The sequence below is a fragment of the Anolis sagrei genome, chromosome 9 (genome assembly GCF_037176765.1).
Source record: "Anolis sagrei isolate rAnoSag1 chromosome 9, rAnoSag1.mat, whole genome shotgun sequence".
NCBI classification, from domain to species: Eukaryota; Metazoa; Chordata; class Lepidosauria; order Squamata; family Dactyloidae; genus Anolis; species Anolis sagrei.
The window spans coordinates 22708310-22726185 of NC_090029.1; the positions used below are offsets into that span (position 1 = coordinate 22708310).

At 44.2% G+C, this 17876-nt stretch overlaps 1 protein-coding gene across 2 annotated transcripts in view; it reads right to left on the reverse strand.

Annotated features, from left to right (window-relative positions):
• The window catches only part of PRC1 (protein regulator of cytokinesis 1), a 32370-nt gene extending 15167 nt beyond the window's left edge, over positions 1 to 17203 (reverse strand). For both annotated transcript variants that reach the window (XM_067471363.1, XM_067471362.1), the window contains exons 1-12: positions 17054 to 17203; positions 14703 to 14835; positions 12573 to 12695; positions 10429 to 10668; positions 10176 to 10346; positions 7421 to 7570; positions 5878 to 6025; positions 5661 to 5797; positions 5470 to 5565; positions 4486 to 4632; positions 2241 to 2351; positions 1925 to 2035 (exon numbers count right to left, since the gene is read on the reverse strand). In XM_067471363.1, coding sequence (XP_067327464.1) covers positions 1925 to 2035; positions 2241 to 2351; positions 4486 to 4632; positions 5470 to 5565; positions 5661 to 5797; positions 5878 to 6025; positions 7421 to 7570; positions 10176 to 10346; positions 10429 to 10668; positions 12573 to 12695; positions 14703 to 14835; positions 17054 to 17100 — 1614 coding nt within the window. In that variant the 5' untranslated portion in view covers positions 17101 to 17203. The remainder of the gene's footprint in view (positions 1 to 1924; positions 2036 to 2240; positions 2352 to 4485; positions 4633 to 5469; positions 5566 to 5660; positions 5798 to 5877; positions 6026 to 7420; positions 7571 to 10175; positions 10347 to 10428; positions 10669 to 12572; positions 12696 to 14702; positions 14836 to 17053) is intronic.
• Positions 17204 to 17876: the final 673 nt, after the last annotated feature.

Here is a 17876-nt window from a genome sequence, read left to right on the forward strand (position 1 = left end):
TCCTCACTGAACAGGAGGAATCTGAACAAGTTGACAGAGAGTCACTAGAGGAAGATCTGTCCCTGCGCCTCCCTCTCTCTCTCCTTCGTGAAGGCGCACGAGAGCGGCGCCGAGCAGCCCCATCTGGGGCCCTCCCAGCTGCTGCCGACGTCGACGGGCAGCTTGGGGAAGTCCCGCGCGGCTCCTCCCTCCTCTCGCCTGGGAGGGACGGAGGCGGGGCCGATGCCGAAAGCATCGGCATCGGGGGCGTTGACTCAGTCTGTTGAGGAGCCTCTTGCGCACGCGCGAGGCGTGGCTTCTCTAATGCCGCCTCCCCTTCTGCTCGCAAAGCACGCTCGTGGCGTGGTTGAGACGGCGTCGGCTGCATGGCTTCTGCAGCGGCTGGGGAAGCCCCCGAGTCCTTCTCCACCAATTGTGCGAGCCAGGCTTCCCCTGTAGTGAGCCCCGTCGTCTTTTTAATGGTGATGGGCTTCACTTTTTCTACATTGTTTGTCTTCTTAGACTTCTTCAATGGTTTTAAAGGTAAGTCTTTCTTTGACTTGGGCTGGTCCCCATTTTCCTTAGGAGGGAGGAGAGCACGCTCATAAAGAGCCGCCTTAAGTCTTATCTCCCTGTTCTTCCGTGTTTGGGGAGTGAAAGACTGGCAAATGGCACAACTCTGTGTCAAATGCCCCTCACCCAAACAAGCAATACATAAAGTATGGGAGTCATTGTCAGGGATATTAGAAGGGCAAGCACTGCAGCGCTTAAATCCCTTCGTTTGCGACATCCTGACGGCAAACGCTCCCGGTTCCAAGCCTCAGCAAGGAAGTAAAAAGGATAGAAAAAACAATCCGAGCTGTCCGCGTTAGCGCGGATGAAGAGAACTGAGGCGGTTAGCCTTCCGCGGGCTATTTATAGTGCCTTGGGGAGTGTGCGCGGGGCCAACCGCCATCCTTTTTAAATCTTTAACTGAAAAATTCCGAGCTATGCTGCGCATGCGCAGAGAGATACCAATAGTGCGCATTCACAGCATAGCCACGCAGGGAAAGAATGGAAATTTGTGAGAAAGTCAGCAAAAGGTTAAGGCAGAGGGGAGGAGGGGCTGGAGGGGTCTTCTGGCTAATCAGAGCCAGAGCGAAGAGAGGGGAGGCCAGGGGACAGCACCATCTTGTCTCCTGCATTTGCCATCCGTTGGGGACCCCTCCCCCCAGCACCGACTGCTGCTCTGGGCCGGAGTGAAGAAAGGGGGGCCAGGGGACAGTTCCACCTTGTCTCCTGCGCTATTCTAATAATATGTTATAATATAATATATAATATATTGTATATACATATAATATTTATAATATTGTAATGTAATGCAATATAATACTACTAATAATAATATATTATAATTATATATTTATATTACATGTAATATTACTAATAATATTACAGTATAATTGATATAGTGCAATATAGCAATATTTAAAACTGATATTGTACTATGTTAATAATATATTGTATATATATATTGTATGTATATTGTAAGCCGCTCTGAGTCCCCTTCGGGGTGAGAAGGGCGGCATATAAATGTCGTAAATAAATAAATAAATAAATAATCAAAACAGAAGTATTAAAAGAATGGGAGAAGTTCAAGAGATGGGACTTTATGACCCAAAGGGAGGAGGAACACAGGAAGAGGGGGGGGGGGGGAAGAAAGGGGGAAATGGCTGGAATGAAGATAGATAAGAGGCACACTTGAGAGAAGGGCAAAAAAAAAAGCGGTGAATGTAAAAAGACTTGTTTAAAAACTTTAGATACTAAAATGATAGTGGTGGCACTATTTTTCCTGTTGTACACCCAATAGCTGTCAGACTAAAATAATTGCATTTAATCTCCTCGCCTCTACTGTCTGACTGAAACACAGATGCTGGGATTAGGGCAGCACCGAGCCACAACGTACCTTCCTTCCGGAAAGCGGAGGCCGAGACACTGACGCTGCTGGGGAATTGAAGAGAGATCCCCTGAGGGTCGAGCGCATGGTGGTGTTGGGTGTGGAAGCGGTGATGTTCAGCTAGAGAGAAAAGGGTTAGGGTGACACCTGAGGCTCTGGAAGAGACACAGGCCTCTTGGCTCTGGCTTCTCTCAAGTTGCAGAGGAGCATCTTCTATTCCTTTCATCCAAGACTTTCAGACATATCTCTAGCTGCAGCCCCTCGGCAGAGGAAAAAGCCAGAGCCAGACAAAAAAGATTTCTCCGAGTCCCTTTCCTGCACTCACCTTCCGGACCTTTCCGGGTGTGGTGAGGCCCATCCCCCGCCTCTTGTTGGGGGTCCGGGGGCTGCTCCCGTACATCATCTCCTCCTCAATCTGGCGCGATTTTTTGAGTTGCTGGAAGAAAGAGATGGAAAGCCAGCTTTTAGAGAAGATTTTGTGTCATGAATAACTTTTCAATAACTTTAAAGCATAGATTCTGTGATTAATTGTGAGTTTATATTGTTTATATGCTTTTTATGTTGTTTTTTGTTTTATTTATTAATTTATTTACAGTATTTATATGCTGCCTTTCTCACCCCTGGGGGACTCAAAGCGGTTTACACATAAATAATGGCAAAATTCAAAGCCTTACATTGGGCACCGACATGATATCAATACAAACAATTACAATAGTAAAACCACAATTAAACATAAATCATAATTAAAACAATACAACAAGCATTAAAACAATAAAACATATATATTTATTTTTTATTTTATTGACATTGCATGTTATTAGCATTGCTGTACTGTATTGTAGGGCTTACAATAAGCCGCCCTGAGTCCCCTTGGGGTGATGGGGGTGAGGTTTAAATAAGTTATTATTATTATTATTATTATTATTATTATTATTAGGTTCTTTTTATTGCAGTTTCCAGTGTGAGAGGGTAGATCAAAAGTTTTGCAGAACTTTTACACAAAGAATGACATTGGACATATAAAGATTCTATGCAACTACATTGGATTCACAATTGCATGGCTAACAAACAAACTAAGGAGAATTAAGTTTTCAATCACCATTCACACACATGTACATGCATTCATCGTCATGCATATCCTTTTCTCCCTTCTTGGAGAAGCACCTGTTAGACCAGACCCTACTTTCCTGCTGCCTGCCAACGCATAGTTCCAAAACTTCCATAACTCCAAAATGCATCCTTTCCCTAAGCACAATGCCAAGGACCAGATCTCTGTTTTCCATACAGCAGAAACTGACCCCCTGCACAAAATCTGAATTTCCAAAAGTGTACTTCTTCCTCTTCCCTTGAGAAAGAAGCCCCAAAGTGACCAGATTCATGCTTTGCTTATAGCATATCTGACACTCTCCATAGGTACACTATCTCTCTCCTTCCCATGGAGCAGAGCATAGCGGGTGAACCAGACTCCTCAGGTCTGTCACAGTTTGAGAATTGTTACATTGAGTCTTTTATAGGAATATTCTGCTGATGTCCCAAAGTTGTAAATTAATGATAGACGTCTTCCATCCTGGAATATATTGATTCCAACTCAGTTTCCTGGCCAGATGTTGACTCTTCTTGATTGGTGTTAGCCTTGTGTTGACTTCCTTCTTAAAATAATAATAATAATAATAATCTATATTTATACCCCGCCACCATCTCCCCAAAGGGGACTTGGAGTGGCTTACATGAGGCTGAGCACAGAAATATATTACAACAAAATACAATAAAATAAAACCAAAACAACAGATCTAACATCACAATAAAATAGATAACGCATAGGAATTCAATAAAAACAAAACAAAACAATGCAATGAAAAATCTATCACAGTGAGCGGGAATGTTGTAAACATTTCTCTTAACTTGAAAGAACCATTGTCACCATTCTTATCACAGTTTACTTTTTCAGTTCTCATTAGCAGGTTTTAATCACAGTCCAGCAAGCAGGTAGTTAGTCATTGCCAGCCTTGGCCTTTTACTGGAGTTTCCAAAATTATTAACTCCATCCATACATCCTTCCGTTCAATTAATTCATACTCACATATCATGAATCATCCACATTTATAAAATCTGCAATGATATTTTTGTGACATTTGGAAATTAGGTCGGGGGATGCTGTGGCTATAGCTTTCAATGCAATTTTAATCAGTACACCATTGATACTCAATTTTGTTTTATGGTTTGTGGATTTGAAATTTTATTGAAACACTTTTAACATAAGTCTCCTTTGTGGAGAGAATAAGCAGGGTATCAGGAAACATAATAACAACAACTCGGAAGCCTCTCCGCCACCAAACCGGATGCGCAACACAGGGTCCCAAACATGACTGAAGGGCAGATGATGATGTTCCCTCAAGGCTGCCAGCCCAGAGAAAAGCATTCCACTTCCCCTGCAGCTGTGCCTGAGAACAGAAGCCCTCCCATTGCTCAGACTGGGCAGGCACCAGCTTCTTGCCACTCTGGCCCTTCTTTCCGCAGGCACCATGGGCCAATGAGAGGGCTTCTGTTCCTGCTCTGCAAGTGTGACTCACCCGCTCCTGCCGCTCGCGCTCCTTCTCCAGGTGGTGGAGGCGCCACTGCTCGGCCACGTACTGCAGGAAGGGCTGCTCTTGCACCAGGAAGGGCTCCCGGTGCTCCTGCTCCCAGCGCTCCACTCGGTCCTGCAACTCTGCTTCAAGCTACAAGAGGGAGAAAGAGAGCTTGGTGTTCAGCCTGGTGGCCTCACAGACACCTCCCCCCCCCTTGTCAGAATATTAACTAGCTATTTTAATTACAAAAATGTGAGTCAAGCACTGAAAGGGTTAAATGAATACGACTGCAGTTCAATATTTATTTATTTATTACATTTATTTGCCGCTCTTCTCACCCCAAAGGGGACCCAGAATGGCTTACAAGGTATATACAAGGGGTAAAAGTGCATTAAAGAAATAAATAATAAATATATATACATACAATATATTATATTATTAGCATAGTACAATATCAGTATTAAATATTACTATATTTAATATTATTAGTATTTATATTACATGTAATATAAGTATATAATTATAATATCATATTATTAGTAGTAGTATTATATTGCAATATAAGCAGTTGTGCCTTTTGCTTAGTAAAACCACAGTCTGAGAGAACTCTCTGTGTGAGAGAAGCCTCTCTGTGTGAGAGAACGCCTCAGTGGGAGAAAGGTCTCTGTCTCTGAGAAGGCCTCATATGTGAAGCCCCAGTGAAGGTTGAACTTTATTTGTGTTATAGAAACCTTTTTCTTGTAAATAGTATTATTTACATATTGTTTTACTACAATCATATTATTTTACTACAAAGAAAAGCCTCCTAAGGAAGATATAACATTGGTCTGCGTGTTGTTGTTATTTGTATCACTTTGGGCTATTGGTGCTGGGTCACGCTGCTGCTAACAAGTGACTCTGCTGTACATTTATGGGGAGGGTCTTTTGTTAATAGGTCCACTCGCCCCATACTCCCCACTGTGCCCCTTCCACCAGAGTGCCACCTGCCTTTGGAAGAGTCTTCTGCAGCTTCACCCGCAGCTTCTCTTCTTTCAGAAGGTTGCCCCCACGGTTGGTGAAGCGGCTGGGGTCCAATGCCTTTCTCTGGGGAGGAGAAAAGGGGTCTGAATTGGCAAACCCTCCCTCTCCATGGTCTCCTTGGCCCAGACTCCATTGGTCCCCCGCTGGCCCACAGCTACCTCAAGCTCCTGAAAGTGGCGCCAGCTGTCTTCCCACTTGCGGATGCCTTCAAACAGTTCTTGGTGGGCCTCGTAATATTGCTTCATCCTCAGGATCTCTGCGTCGTGCTGCTGTAGGAGCTCCTCGGTGAAGTCGTCTGGAGAGTAGGAAATGAGCTCGCAAGGGCCATATGGGGTCAAGCCCTTCCAATCCTGGTCAGAGGAGGGGGTCACTTACCCTGGAAGTAGGGGCTGAAGGAGTGCCTCTGCTGCTCACTATAGAAGCACTTCTCCCAGTAGCTGGCCAGCTCCCCTCGGATGGCCTCCACCACGTTCTGGATGTTGTCGCGCTTGAGCTGCTCCAGGCGCTCTTCCTCCCGCTGCAGCTGCAAAGGAGGAAGGCACAGGATGGCAGGGGTCAGAGCTTCAGTGCATGGTGGGCAGTCTTTCCAGCCCCGAGCCATCCCCTCCCCTGCATCGTCACACTTGGGATCTGGAGCACCCAAAGGAGCCCAAGCTTGGCTTCTGTTGGATCTGGGCCCCAACCCACTGCTTCCCTTCTCATTGTTATTCGGCACTTTAATTCGTGTTTGAAGAAACCCAATGACCCACAGGTATGACTATGTTTTAGAATTTTAATGTTTTTTTAATTGCATTGATTGATGTTGTCCATTGTTTGTATTCAGTTAAATTGTGTATTGTTTTGATTATATGTAATTCTATTTTATGTGTGGCACCTTGAGTGCTTTGTTAGTCGCCTCGAGTCCCTTCAAAGAGATGATGGTGAGAGACAAATAAAATATTATTATTAGATACATAACAAGATTGGTACACAGAAAACTAGATCACTGTGCTGGCTTTTTGTATTTTATCACATGTCGGACACTTCCCAAGTGTCTAGGACTGTGTGATGTATCAGTGAATAATGCGTGCAGATCCTAGTAAGGTGGCGTTTTGCAGCTGACAGAAGGTAATTTTGTCAGCGCCAATTGTTTTTAAGTGCAGACCAAGGTCTTTAGGCACGGCACCCACTGTGCCGATCACCACTGGGACCCCTTTCACTGGCTTGTGCCAGAGTCTTTGCAGCTCAATCTTTAAATCCTCATATCGTGTCAGCTTTTTCAGTTGCTTCTTGTCAATTCTACTGTCACCTGGGATAGCTAATAATAATAATAATAATAATAATAATAATAATAATAATCAGCCAGCAGTGTCTGCTGTGGACTCATCTTGTTGTGTTTCAAATAATAATAGGTAAAGTAAAGGTTTTCCCCTGGCATAAAGTCCAGTCGTGTCCGACTCTCGGGGTTGGTGCTCATCTCCGTTTCTAAGACAAATACCCGGCGTTGTCCGTAGACACCTCCAAGGTCATGTGGCCAGCATGACTGCATGGAGCGCCGTTACCTTCCAGCCCGAGTGGTATCTATTGATCTACTCACATTTGCATGTTTTCGAACTGCTAGGTTAACAGAGGCTGGGGCTGACAGTGGAAGCTCATGCTGCTCCCTGGGTTTGAACCTGCGACCTTTCGGTCAACAAGCTTAGCAGCTCAGTGGTTTAACTCACTGCGCCACCGGGGACTAATATTATTATTATTATTATTATTCCCCTCCTCTCATCTTGCGTTGTGCTGCAGTTGGAGGAAGCCAAACTCAGCAGCAACAGAAGAAGCAGCATCTCAATAGAAGAAAAGAACCATTCCCTCCCAGTCCCCTGGAATCTTAGAGGGCCCAAGAAGCCCTGTCCCAAAGGAAGAGGCAGCTCCATCCAGCGTTGCTCACCGCATTTATGATTTCGGACCTGAAGCCCACCATGTAGGGGGCGAAGGCCTCCCTTTCCTCCGCAGGGACCTGCAGGCGGTTCCAGAGCACCAGGACCCTGGAGCGCAGATCTTCACACAGTGCTTCTTTCTGGCTTTTCTTGATCTCCAGCTGAAAGGCACAAAAAAGAGTAGTATCGTGGTTGTGGGTCAGGGCTGGGAAAATGCTGACCCCCTCCCTCCCTTCTTCCCTCCTGAAGAGAATGAGATTTTTCAATTTAAACAAGAAGGTTTTAAGAATGAGTCAAACAGAGGGAAGGAGGGAGAAGGGTGAAGGAATTTGGAAGAGAAATTATTATTGCCGGGCAATTGGGAAAGACGTGGGTAGGAGGGGGGGGAAAGAGATCAATATGACCTGAAAGGGATGGGAAAAGGCAAAGAGCAGGAAAAAATCTGAATTGTTTTGGAACAGAGAAGTGTAGGTTGTTTACCTGTAAACATGGTTTCCCGAGTGACCACCTGTGGATTTGCACCTATGGTAATTCCTGCACTCGCGCAGGCAGCATCAGAACTCTCGGGACTCAAAGACCGAATTTGCTACCGGGCACAATTCAAAGTGCTGGCTTTAGCATAGGTGCAAATCACAGGTGGTCACGAGGGGAAAACAGAGAAGCCCAATTGAAGGATAGAGCTGGGAGGGAAAAAGTACATTCACAAAAGAGCAGAAAGGCTTGGATTGCACCTTTGTGCTCGAGTTTACTTTGAAAGCAAGGGTGAACGTATATTTACAAGAAAAAAAGGATTAATAGGAGAATTATATAAAATAATGATAAAATATGATGAATATGTAGTGAGAACACTACAAAATAAATGGCACAAATACCAGAGATGCCCAAATTTGAATACTGGTGGGGTTGGGGGGGGGGGATTGATTTTGTCATTTGGGAGTTGTAGTTGTTGGGATTTATAGTTCACCTACAATCAAAGAGATTTCTAAACTCCACCAATGATGGAACTGAACCAAACTTGGCACACAGAATTATAAGTTGCTTACCGGTAACTGTAGTTTCCTTAGTAGTCACCTGCGAATGCATACATTTGGTATTCTCTGCGCCTGCGTAGCAGCATTCGGAAACTTAAATTTAGTTTAATTGAGTTTAATTGAGTAATTTAGTTTAATTGAGACATAGATAATAAATAGATAGATAGATAGATAGATAGATAGATAGATAGATAGATAAATTGAGTTTAACTGAATATAGATAGAGTTTATTAATATAGATGGAGTTTATTATTCATTGATTGTTTTGTAATATTGATAAGCTGAGCCAAGTCTACCAGGACTTCGTGAATAAATACCCTGTTTAATGTTTAAAATTGAAGTGGACTCGGTTATTCAAGAAAGCTCAATCTGCCTAAAGAAAGACCCCAGCAGTTTCGCCCAGACATAGATAGCAGCACGTCAAAGTTTTATTTTAAAGCGTCTGGGTGTAACGGCCGTTTTTCTGTTAACGGCCAAACGGCCATCTTGGGCCCCTTTGTCTTTAGGCTTCTTTACCTTCTTCTTTGGGGCTGTTGACTGCCCCTGAGGCGGGTCAATTTTTATCGGATCACTCGATGGTAGAAATGCCCTTTCATAAAGGGCTGCTTTAAGTCTCAAGATCCTATTTTTTCTTGTCTGCGATGTAAAAGATTGGCAGACCGAACAGGATTGGTATAAGTGTGCCTCACCCAAACAAGCGAGGCAAAGGTCATGCCCATCATTGTCAGGTAAGACATTGGGGCATTTAGTACATTTTTTAAAAGAATTAGTAGCCATAGTAGATCATAAAAGGATTGCTTTCCGATAGGTAAAAAAACTGTAGCTCGCAGAGCAGAAGGTTCTCCAGCTGTTTGTCAGCGCGGATGAAGAGAACTGACGGTTGGCCCCACCCACGGGCTATTTATACCAGGGGAAGGGGGCGTGGCCAAGCTAACTGTCATTCTTTTTGCTTTCAGAAGGTTCCGAATGCTGCTACGCAGGCGCAGAGAATACCAAATGTATGATTCGCAGTGACTACGACAGGAAACTCCCATGACTAACAGAAAATACTTGAAGGTTTTGGTGAGCATTAACCTTCAGTTTGGGAGTTGTAGTTCACCTACATCCAGAGAGCACTGTGGACTCAAACAATGATGGATCTGGACCAAATTTGGCACGAATATTCAATATGCCCAAATGTGAACACAGTTGGAGTTTGGGAAAAATAGACATTGACATTTGGGAATTGGAGTAGCTGGGATGTATAGTTCACCTACAGTAAAAGCATTCTGAACCTACCCAATGACAGAATTTAGCTATACTTTCTACACAGAACCCCCATGCCTTGAAGGGACTCACTGGCATGAGCCTCCCTCCAGCTTCGCACACTCTCCTTTACCCGTACATGCGTACTACACTGTCATGTGACAAGCACGCCTTCTCTCCTCTCCCTGCTTGGAGCCTCAGAAAGAGCCCTACCCTTGGCTGAGAGGTCAGCCAATCACAGAGGAAGAGAGCTTTTGGTGGGAGGATTCGCCGTCTGGTTCCCAAAAGGAGGAGAAGGACAGGCGGAGAGATCTTCAGCCTTCTCTGCCAAAGGGGTTCCAAAGACCATCAGAAATATATGTTTTCTGATGGTCTTTGGTGACCCCTTTGAAAGTCGCTCGTGACCTCCCAGGGGTCCCGACTCCCAGGTTGAGAAAGGCTAGTCTGATCGGAAGTAGACTAGAGAGATTTGGGCACTGAGCTTCCCCACCTGCTGCAGGAGCTCCTTGAGCGCGGCAATGTTCTCGGTGGAGAGGCAGAAGGCGTCCTCATCCTCACAGACCACATCCCGCTCGAAGCTGGTCTCGGGGCTCTGCTCCAGCTCCTCCATGCATTGCACAATTTGCTGCTTCGTTTCAAGGAACTCGCCCCAGCGCCGCTCCTGCGGGAAGAGAGGCGTCAATTGACAAGGCCCATTTTTCCGTCCGACCATCCCCCAACTGACCAATCCGACAGACACCGACCTTTTCAGCCGTGAGCGCGGCCAGGTGTCGGCGGAAGGCATCCAGCTGGGCCAGGCTGGGCACAGCCCCGGGCTCCTCAGTGGCAGCAAATGGCTCAGCGCAGAGCAGGTCGCAGAGGTCCTGGTCCCGCTCCTGCAGGGCCTTCAGCTCCTGCCAACGCTCCCGCTTCTGCTTCAGCATCACCTCCACCCGTGTCCGCAGGTCCTTCTCCAGTTGCAGGATGGTGGCCTCCTCATCCTCCTGGGAAAGAGCGGCAGAGGAAGAAGCACCAAGAGGTGTGTATGGAGAGCCATTGGGGACAGAGGGGAGCCTGTACTGTGCACCTCCTGTTCCCTAGATCGAGGTCACTCAAGGTGTCAACTGCCTGTCTATGTTTAGGGGTCACTTCTCCTCCTTTACAAACACACTTTTCTATTTCCTATCTCACCCAGAGTTTTAACATTATCTTGCACATTTGGCCCACCCTTTGTGACTGATTTTATTATGTTATGTTGCATTGTCTGTTTTACTGTGTTACATTATGTATTTGTTATGTTTAACTTTCGGTTGTTTTGTATCTTATTTCATTGTACTATTTTCAGGTTCGGCCTCATGTTAGCCGCCCCAAGTCCCCATTGGGGATATGGTGGCGGGGTATAAATAATAATAATAATAATTATTATTATTATTATTATTCTCCTTCCCAAAAGTCTTTAATGTGTTTTATTGCCATTTCTTTGGCAAGGGCGCACCATGAGGCTACTCCCTTACACACAGCATTAGGGACTCTACTACCAAAGTTAGGTAACTTCCTCTTAATCTACTTTTATCACCTGCAACAATATTTTTTAAAACCTTTTTAAGAATCATACCTGTATATTTCCTCTCCTGTTTTCTAGCAAAAGCTCACAGACAGCTATGCTGCACTCGGCTCTGCTCCAGATTCCAAGTTACATTCTTAAGTTGAATTTGTTTCTGAGTCGGAACAGCTACATTTTAAAGTGTAACTCCAGACAAAAATATATGTATATTAGCAGGTTGTATGGACATATTCCAGAAGCATTCTCTCCTAACGTTTCACCCACATCTATGGGTGACCTACAAAACCCTTTACGGCTCCGGCCCAGCGTACCTGTCCAAACGTATCTCCTTCTATGTCCCACCTCGGAGTTTAACATCTTGCTGGGGAGGCCCTGCTCTCGGCCCCACCTTTATCACAAGCGAGACTGGTGGGGACGAGGGACAGGGCCTTCTCGGTGGTGGCCCCTCGCCTGTGGAATGCACTCCCTGGGGAGATTAGGTCATCAACACCCCTCCTTGCTTTCAGAAGGAAGCTAAAAACCTGGATGTGGGACCAGGCCTTTGGGTAAGCTGGCAGATGGACAAAGACAACCAATGACAACCAGAGTAGGAAAGCATAATGACGATGCTAGATGGATTACGGACTATGAATTGGCGAACATTGACCACAAGATGATTTTATTACTGCTAGTATATTGTTTGACTGTTTTAGTTATAATTGTTGATATAATATGGTAACTTTGTGTATTGTATATTGTACTGTATTTTGTGAATTGTTAGGCATCGAATTGTGCCTTTTTGTAAGTTGCCCTGAGTCCCCCCCCCCCCCAGGGGGTTGAGAAGGGCGGGGTAAAAGCACTCCAAATAAATAAGGCATCTTCAGAGGTTGTGAGGTTTATATATCTGTGGAAGATCCAGGGTGGGAGAAGGAACTCTTGCCTGCTTGAGGGAAGTGCAAACTACACAGAGAAGCCATTAAAATTCACAAGAATGTGGACAATTTCAACAGAAAGGAGGAAACCATGAAAAAGAACAAAATCTGGACACCAGTATTAAATAATCAGGACAGTAAACAAAGAACAACACTCTGAAAACAGAGCAATTCCTGACAATCAGGGCCAGCTAACACCTCCCAACAAAGGATCCCCAAAAAGCAAGCAGCCAGGATTTGAAGGTGCAAGGCCATTCAATGCTAATCAATGTGGCCAACTGCAACATTCACACTTGACTCCAACAGACAAGAGTTCTTTCTCCCAACCTAGACATTCCTCTCGCTTCCTGTTGTCTCAATCCTGTTCATAACTAGGAATTGTTTGTAAGTCGGGTGTTTGTAACTTGGGGACGGCCTATATCCTGTCCCTTACCTCAAAGGGGGCCAGTTGCAGCTCTTTGCAGAGGTCAGCCTGCCTCTTGCGGCAGACGGCGATGCTCTGGAGCAGCCGCCCCTTCAGGCTCTCCTCCTCCGCCACCATCATCTCCAGCAGGCCCTGCGTTTGGGGTAAACAATATGAGATTAAATATATATGAAGAATATTTAAAGACTGGTCTGTAATACGTTGAATGACTAAAAATACATTGACAGAAAGAAGAGCAAGATAAATGTTAGACAATTAGATCACCTTTGTTTACTTTTTCAATATATATTTACAAACATACACTGTTTGTTAAGAGCTCTGATAGGACAAAATATTTTGAGATTCTCTATCCAGGTGTATGGCCACAAGACACCTACTAACCCAAGGAGTGACCATCACTCAAAAAAATTGATTTTGTCATTTGGGAGTTGTACTTGCTGGTATTTATAGTTTACCTACAATCAAAGAGCATTCTGAACTCCACCAACGATGAAATTGAACCAAATGTGGCACACACAGCTCCCATGAACAACAGAAAACACTAGAAGGGCTTGATGGGCATTGACCTTGAGTTTGGGAGTTGTAGTTCACCTACATCCAGAGAGCACTGTGGACTCAAACAATGATGGATCTGGACCAAACTTGGCACAAATATTTCATATGCCCAAATATGAATCACAGATGGAGTTTGGGAGAAATAGACCTTGGCATTTGGGAATTGCAGTTACTGGGATTTATAGTTCACCTACAATCAAAAAGCATTCTGAACCCCACCAATGACAAAATTCCCACACAGAACCCCCATGTCACCAGAAAATACTTAAGGCCATCCAGTCCAACTCCCTTCACCAGGGCAAGCAAACAAAATCAAAGCCCTCCTGACAAAGAGCCATCCAGCCATAGATATAGATAGATATTTATGATTCACACACAGAGAGATATAATATTATAGATCTGAAAGGGACCCCTAAAGAATAATAATAATAAAACTTTATTTATACCCTGCTACCATCTCCCCAAGGGAATCGGTGCGGCTTACATGAGGCCGAGCCCGCAATACATCAATAATAAAGCAATAGCAAACAAACAATACAAAACAGTTAAAATATATCTCATAAACAAAAATAAAAATAAGCAATACCGTAACACAACAAGCAATTAAAAACCTGTGGCTGGGCCAAATGTAAAATCATTTTTAAAAAAAATAATGCTAGGCATGGGCAAGATAGGATATAACTGGGACAGAAATGTCAGAGGGGATAGGGCGTGCAAATCAACCCTAAATCAATAATAAAGTGCATTTTGAGGACATGTTGCTGGGAGTTTCAATTATTCTGGAAAGGCACACTGGACAATTGTAAGTTGCATGTTCCAGAGTAGGCGAACCATACAATCTCTACATCAACACTGACAAAGAAACAGCAAGAAATACTGTTTACCCACAAGCAGAAAGAAATTACATATATTAGAAACCAATACTTTCTCATTCCTTTATGTTCCAGGTCACCAGACTGGGCCACAGGATATGGCTAGTGTTTATATATATATATATATATATATATATATATATATATATATACACACACACACACACATACACACACACACACATACATACACATACACACACACACGCACATATCGGCTCCTGGTGGCACAGGATTAAACCGCTGAGCTGCTGAACTTGTTGATCAAAAGGTCAGCGATTCAAATCTGGAGAGCAGGGGTGAGCTCCCCACTGCTACGCCCAGCTTCTGCCCACCTAGCAGTTTCAAAAACATGCAAATGTAAGTAGATCAATAGGTACCGCCTTGGAAGGTAACAGTGCTGCAAGCAGTCATACCGGCCACATGACCTTGGAGGTGTCTATGGACAACGCTGGCTCTTTGGCTTAGAAATGGAGATGAACACCAACCCTCAGAGTCAGACACGACTAAACTTAATGTCAGGGGAAACCTTTACCGATATATATATATATATATATATATATATATCTCCATTTCAACTCCCAGTCCTCCTTAATAAATCCATGAGTGTATGTGGTTCTCCTTTCAGTGATATCACCTTGTAGCCTATCATCCAATAAATATCCATGCCATTTGAAATGAATCGGTTCCCCATCCGTTTGGCCTTGCCCACCTTGACGTGCTTCCGGACCACCTGAGTGCGCTCCAGGCGCTGCTCCTCGGGGATGCCGATCTCCTCCCAGATGTCATGCAGGTGCCTCAAGGCCTGGCTCAGGCAGGCCACCGACTCATCCGCCAGGACCTCGCTGCAGGGAAGCAGAAGCAAAGTTAGGAGGGAGCCCCAAATGCCATCTAGTCCAGGCTTGGGCAAGCTTTGGCCCTCCAGGTGTTTTGGACTCCAACTCCCATCATTCCTAACAGCCTCAGGCCCTTTCCTTTTCCCCCTCAGCCGCTTAAGGAAAGGGCGCAGAAGCCACACAACAACATCCCAACCTTTTCCACTCTTGGGAGAAAGTGGGGAGAGCTGGTGGAAATAGGATATAATTGGCATCTTGGGAAGGAATGTAATAGGACATGGGCATGTCATTCAAATATGGGACCGTCCCTTAACATCCTATATGACTGGCAACCCAACTTCCAAGGTCTGGCCAAAGGGCTGCAGTGATGAGGGCTTCCCTCCACGACTCAAGGCATTTGTGGGGCTCCTGCATCCAAAAGAAATCCCATATTATGAGGGGTCACAGCCCTATCTCTGAAAGCAGCGGACCCAACGCCCCATGGAAAAGGCCCTTTGTGCAGTTCCAGTGAAGCCCAGCATATGGCACTGTTTTCATAGAATTATAGAATCAAAGAGTTGGAAGAGACCTCATGGGCCATCCAGTCCAACCCCTTGCCAAGAAGCAGGAATGTTGCATTCAAATCACCACTGACAGATGGCCACCCAGCCTCTGTTTAAAAGCTTCCAAAGAAGGAGCCTCCACCACACTCCGGAGCAGAGAGTTCCACTGCTGAACGGCTCTCACAGTCAGGAAGTTCTTCCTCGTGTTCAGATTGTTCCGCATCCTAGTCTCCAGGGAAGCAAAAAACAAGCTTGCTCCCTCCTCCCTGTGGCTTCCTCTCACATATTTATACATGGCTATCATATCTCAGCCTTCTCTTCTTCAGGCTAAACATGCCATTATATGAATTTGTAAAAAAAAATAAGAATAAAACAAGGCATTGCAATAATAAACAGTAATATTATGTAATAAAATTTGGGAAAAATAACTGTTCTTGATTTGAAAGTGTTCTTTCCCGTTCAATAGTGCGGCACTTACTCTGGCAGTAGTTATTCTACTCCAAAAACTTCATTTTTGCGGCTGCCACAAACTAGGTTGGGTTTGGTTAAAGCTCAGTGATGAGATATTCATTGAAAAACTAGACCAGGGGCCCTCAAACGTTTTAAACAGAGGGCCAGGTCACAGTCCCTCAAACTGTTGGAGGGCCGGATTATAATTTGAAAAAAACATGAACGAATTCCTATGCACACTGCACGTATCTTATTTTTAGTGCAAAAAACACTTAAAAACAATACAATAATTAAAATGAACAATTAAAAAATACAGGGGCCTGAGGCTGTTAGGAATGATGGGAGTCCAAAACACCTGAAGGGCCAAAGTTTGCCTGGACTACATCGAGGGAAGTCATGGTGCCTCTCTATTCTGCATTATTATTATTATTGTATTGTCAAAGGCTTTCATGGCTGGAATCACTAGGTTCTTGTGGGTTTTTACGGGCCATAGAGCCATGTGCTAGAGGCATTTCTCCTGACGTTTCGCCTGCATCTATGGCAAGCATCCTCAGAGGTTGTGAGGTCTGTTGGAATTAGGACAATGGGTTTATATATCTCTGGAATGACTGGGGTGGGGCACATTATTATTATTGCAATGCAACTATTTGGTCTGCTCCTGACATGAAAAATAAATAAATTATTATTATTATTCTATTCTGCATTATTATTATAATAATAATTATTATTCTATATTGCATTTTTATTATTATTCTGCATTATTATGCCCATACCTGCCATAAGTAATCGAATCCCCCAATCGGAAGGGACCCCCAAAGGTCATCTAGTCCAACCCCTTTCTGCCAAACAGGATGACACAATCCAATCCCTCCAGATAGACGGCCCTGCAGCCCCGTAGTAGTATAAGTTTTATGGAAGCCGTAGTCAGAGAATTCTCAAATTGGAAGGGAGCCCCCCAAAGGTCATTTAGGCTGACCCCCTTCTTTCTGCCACGCAGAGTCACCAGCAAAGCCCTCCCAGCAGATGGCCACCCATCCTCTGCTTGAAGAACTACAGAAAAGGAGACTCCACTGGACTCCCAGAGTTGAAAGGGACTCCTGAAGGACATCCAGTGCAGCTCTCTTCTTCTTGCCAGATAGGAGGACACAATACAATCACTCCCGACAGATGGCCACCCGGCCTCTGCTTGAAAGAGGCCCAGGAAAACACGCCCCCTCCCCTCCTATTTTCCCTACCTTTTCCGCATGGCTCCCGGCCTTCTGCCCAGCTCCGGGACCTGCATCCTCCTCCTCCTCTCGCTGGGTCAAGAAGCAACGGCGACGGAGGTGAAAACGACAGCGACCGTTTTGTGCTGGGCTCCGCCTTAGATTCAAATACTCCGCGCCGCTTCCTGATTGGCTCCGCTTCCGATGACGCGCCACGTAGCCACGCCCCCCGCCGAGAGGAAGGCCCCGCCGTCGCTTTCTGATTGGCTCCATCAAGCCACGCGCCCTACCGAAGGAAGAACACGCCCTCCAGCGCTCCTTCGGACCAATCAGAAGTCAGATGCCGGGGGGTGTGGCTCTAGGACATCCTTGAACTTCTCAGTTGAATCCAGAGAAGCCTCCCAGGAGCCCAACGCCTCATCCTTATTATAGGAGGAATTATAAATAAATTATATTATATATTATTGTTATACATATACATATACATATATATATATATATAATTACACTAATATATAACATAATTTATTTATAATGTAATTTATAAATTATTATGTATAATTTATATATATAATTTATATGTATAATTACAATAATATATAACATTATTTATAATTCCTATAATTTATATATCTAAATTATATATATATATATATAATTATATTATATATAATTTATATATTACATTATAAACAAATTGTTATATATTAGTGTAATTATAATTATATATATATAAAATTACAATAAAATAAACAATTTATTTATAATGTAATATATAAATTATTATATATAATATTTTATTTATTATTTACATCACTTTTTCCCACCCATATCAGCCCGCAGGCGACTCAGG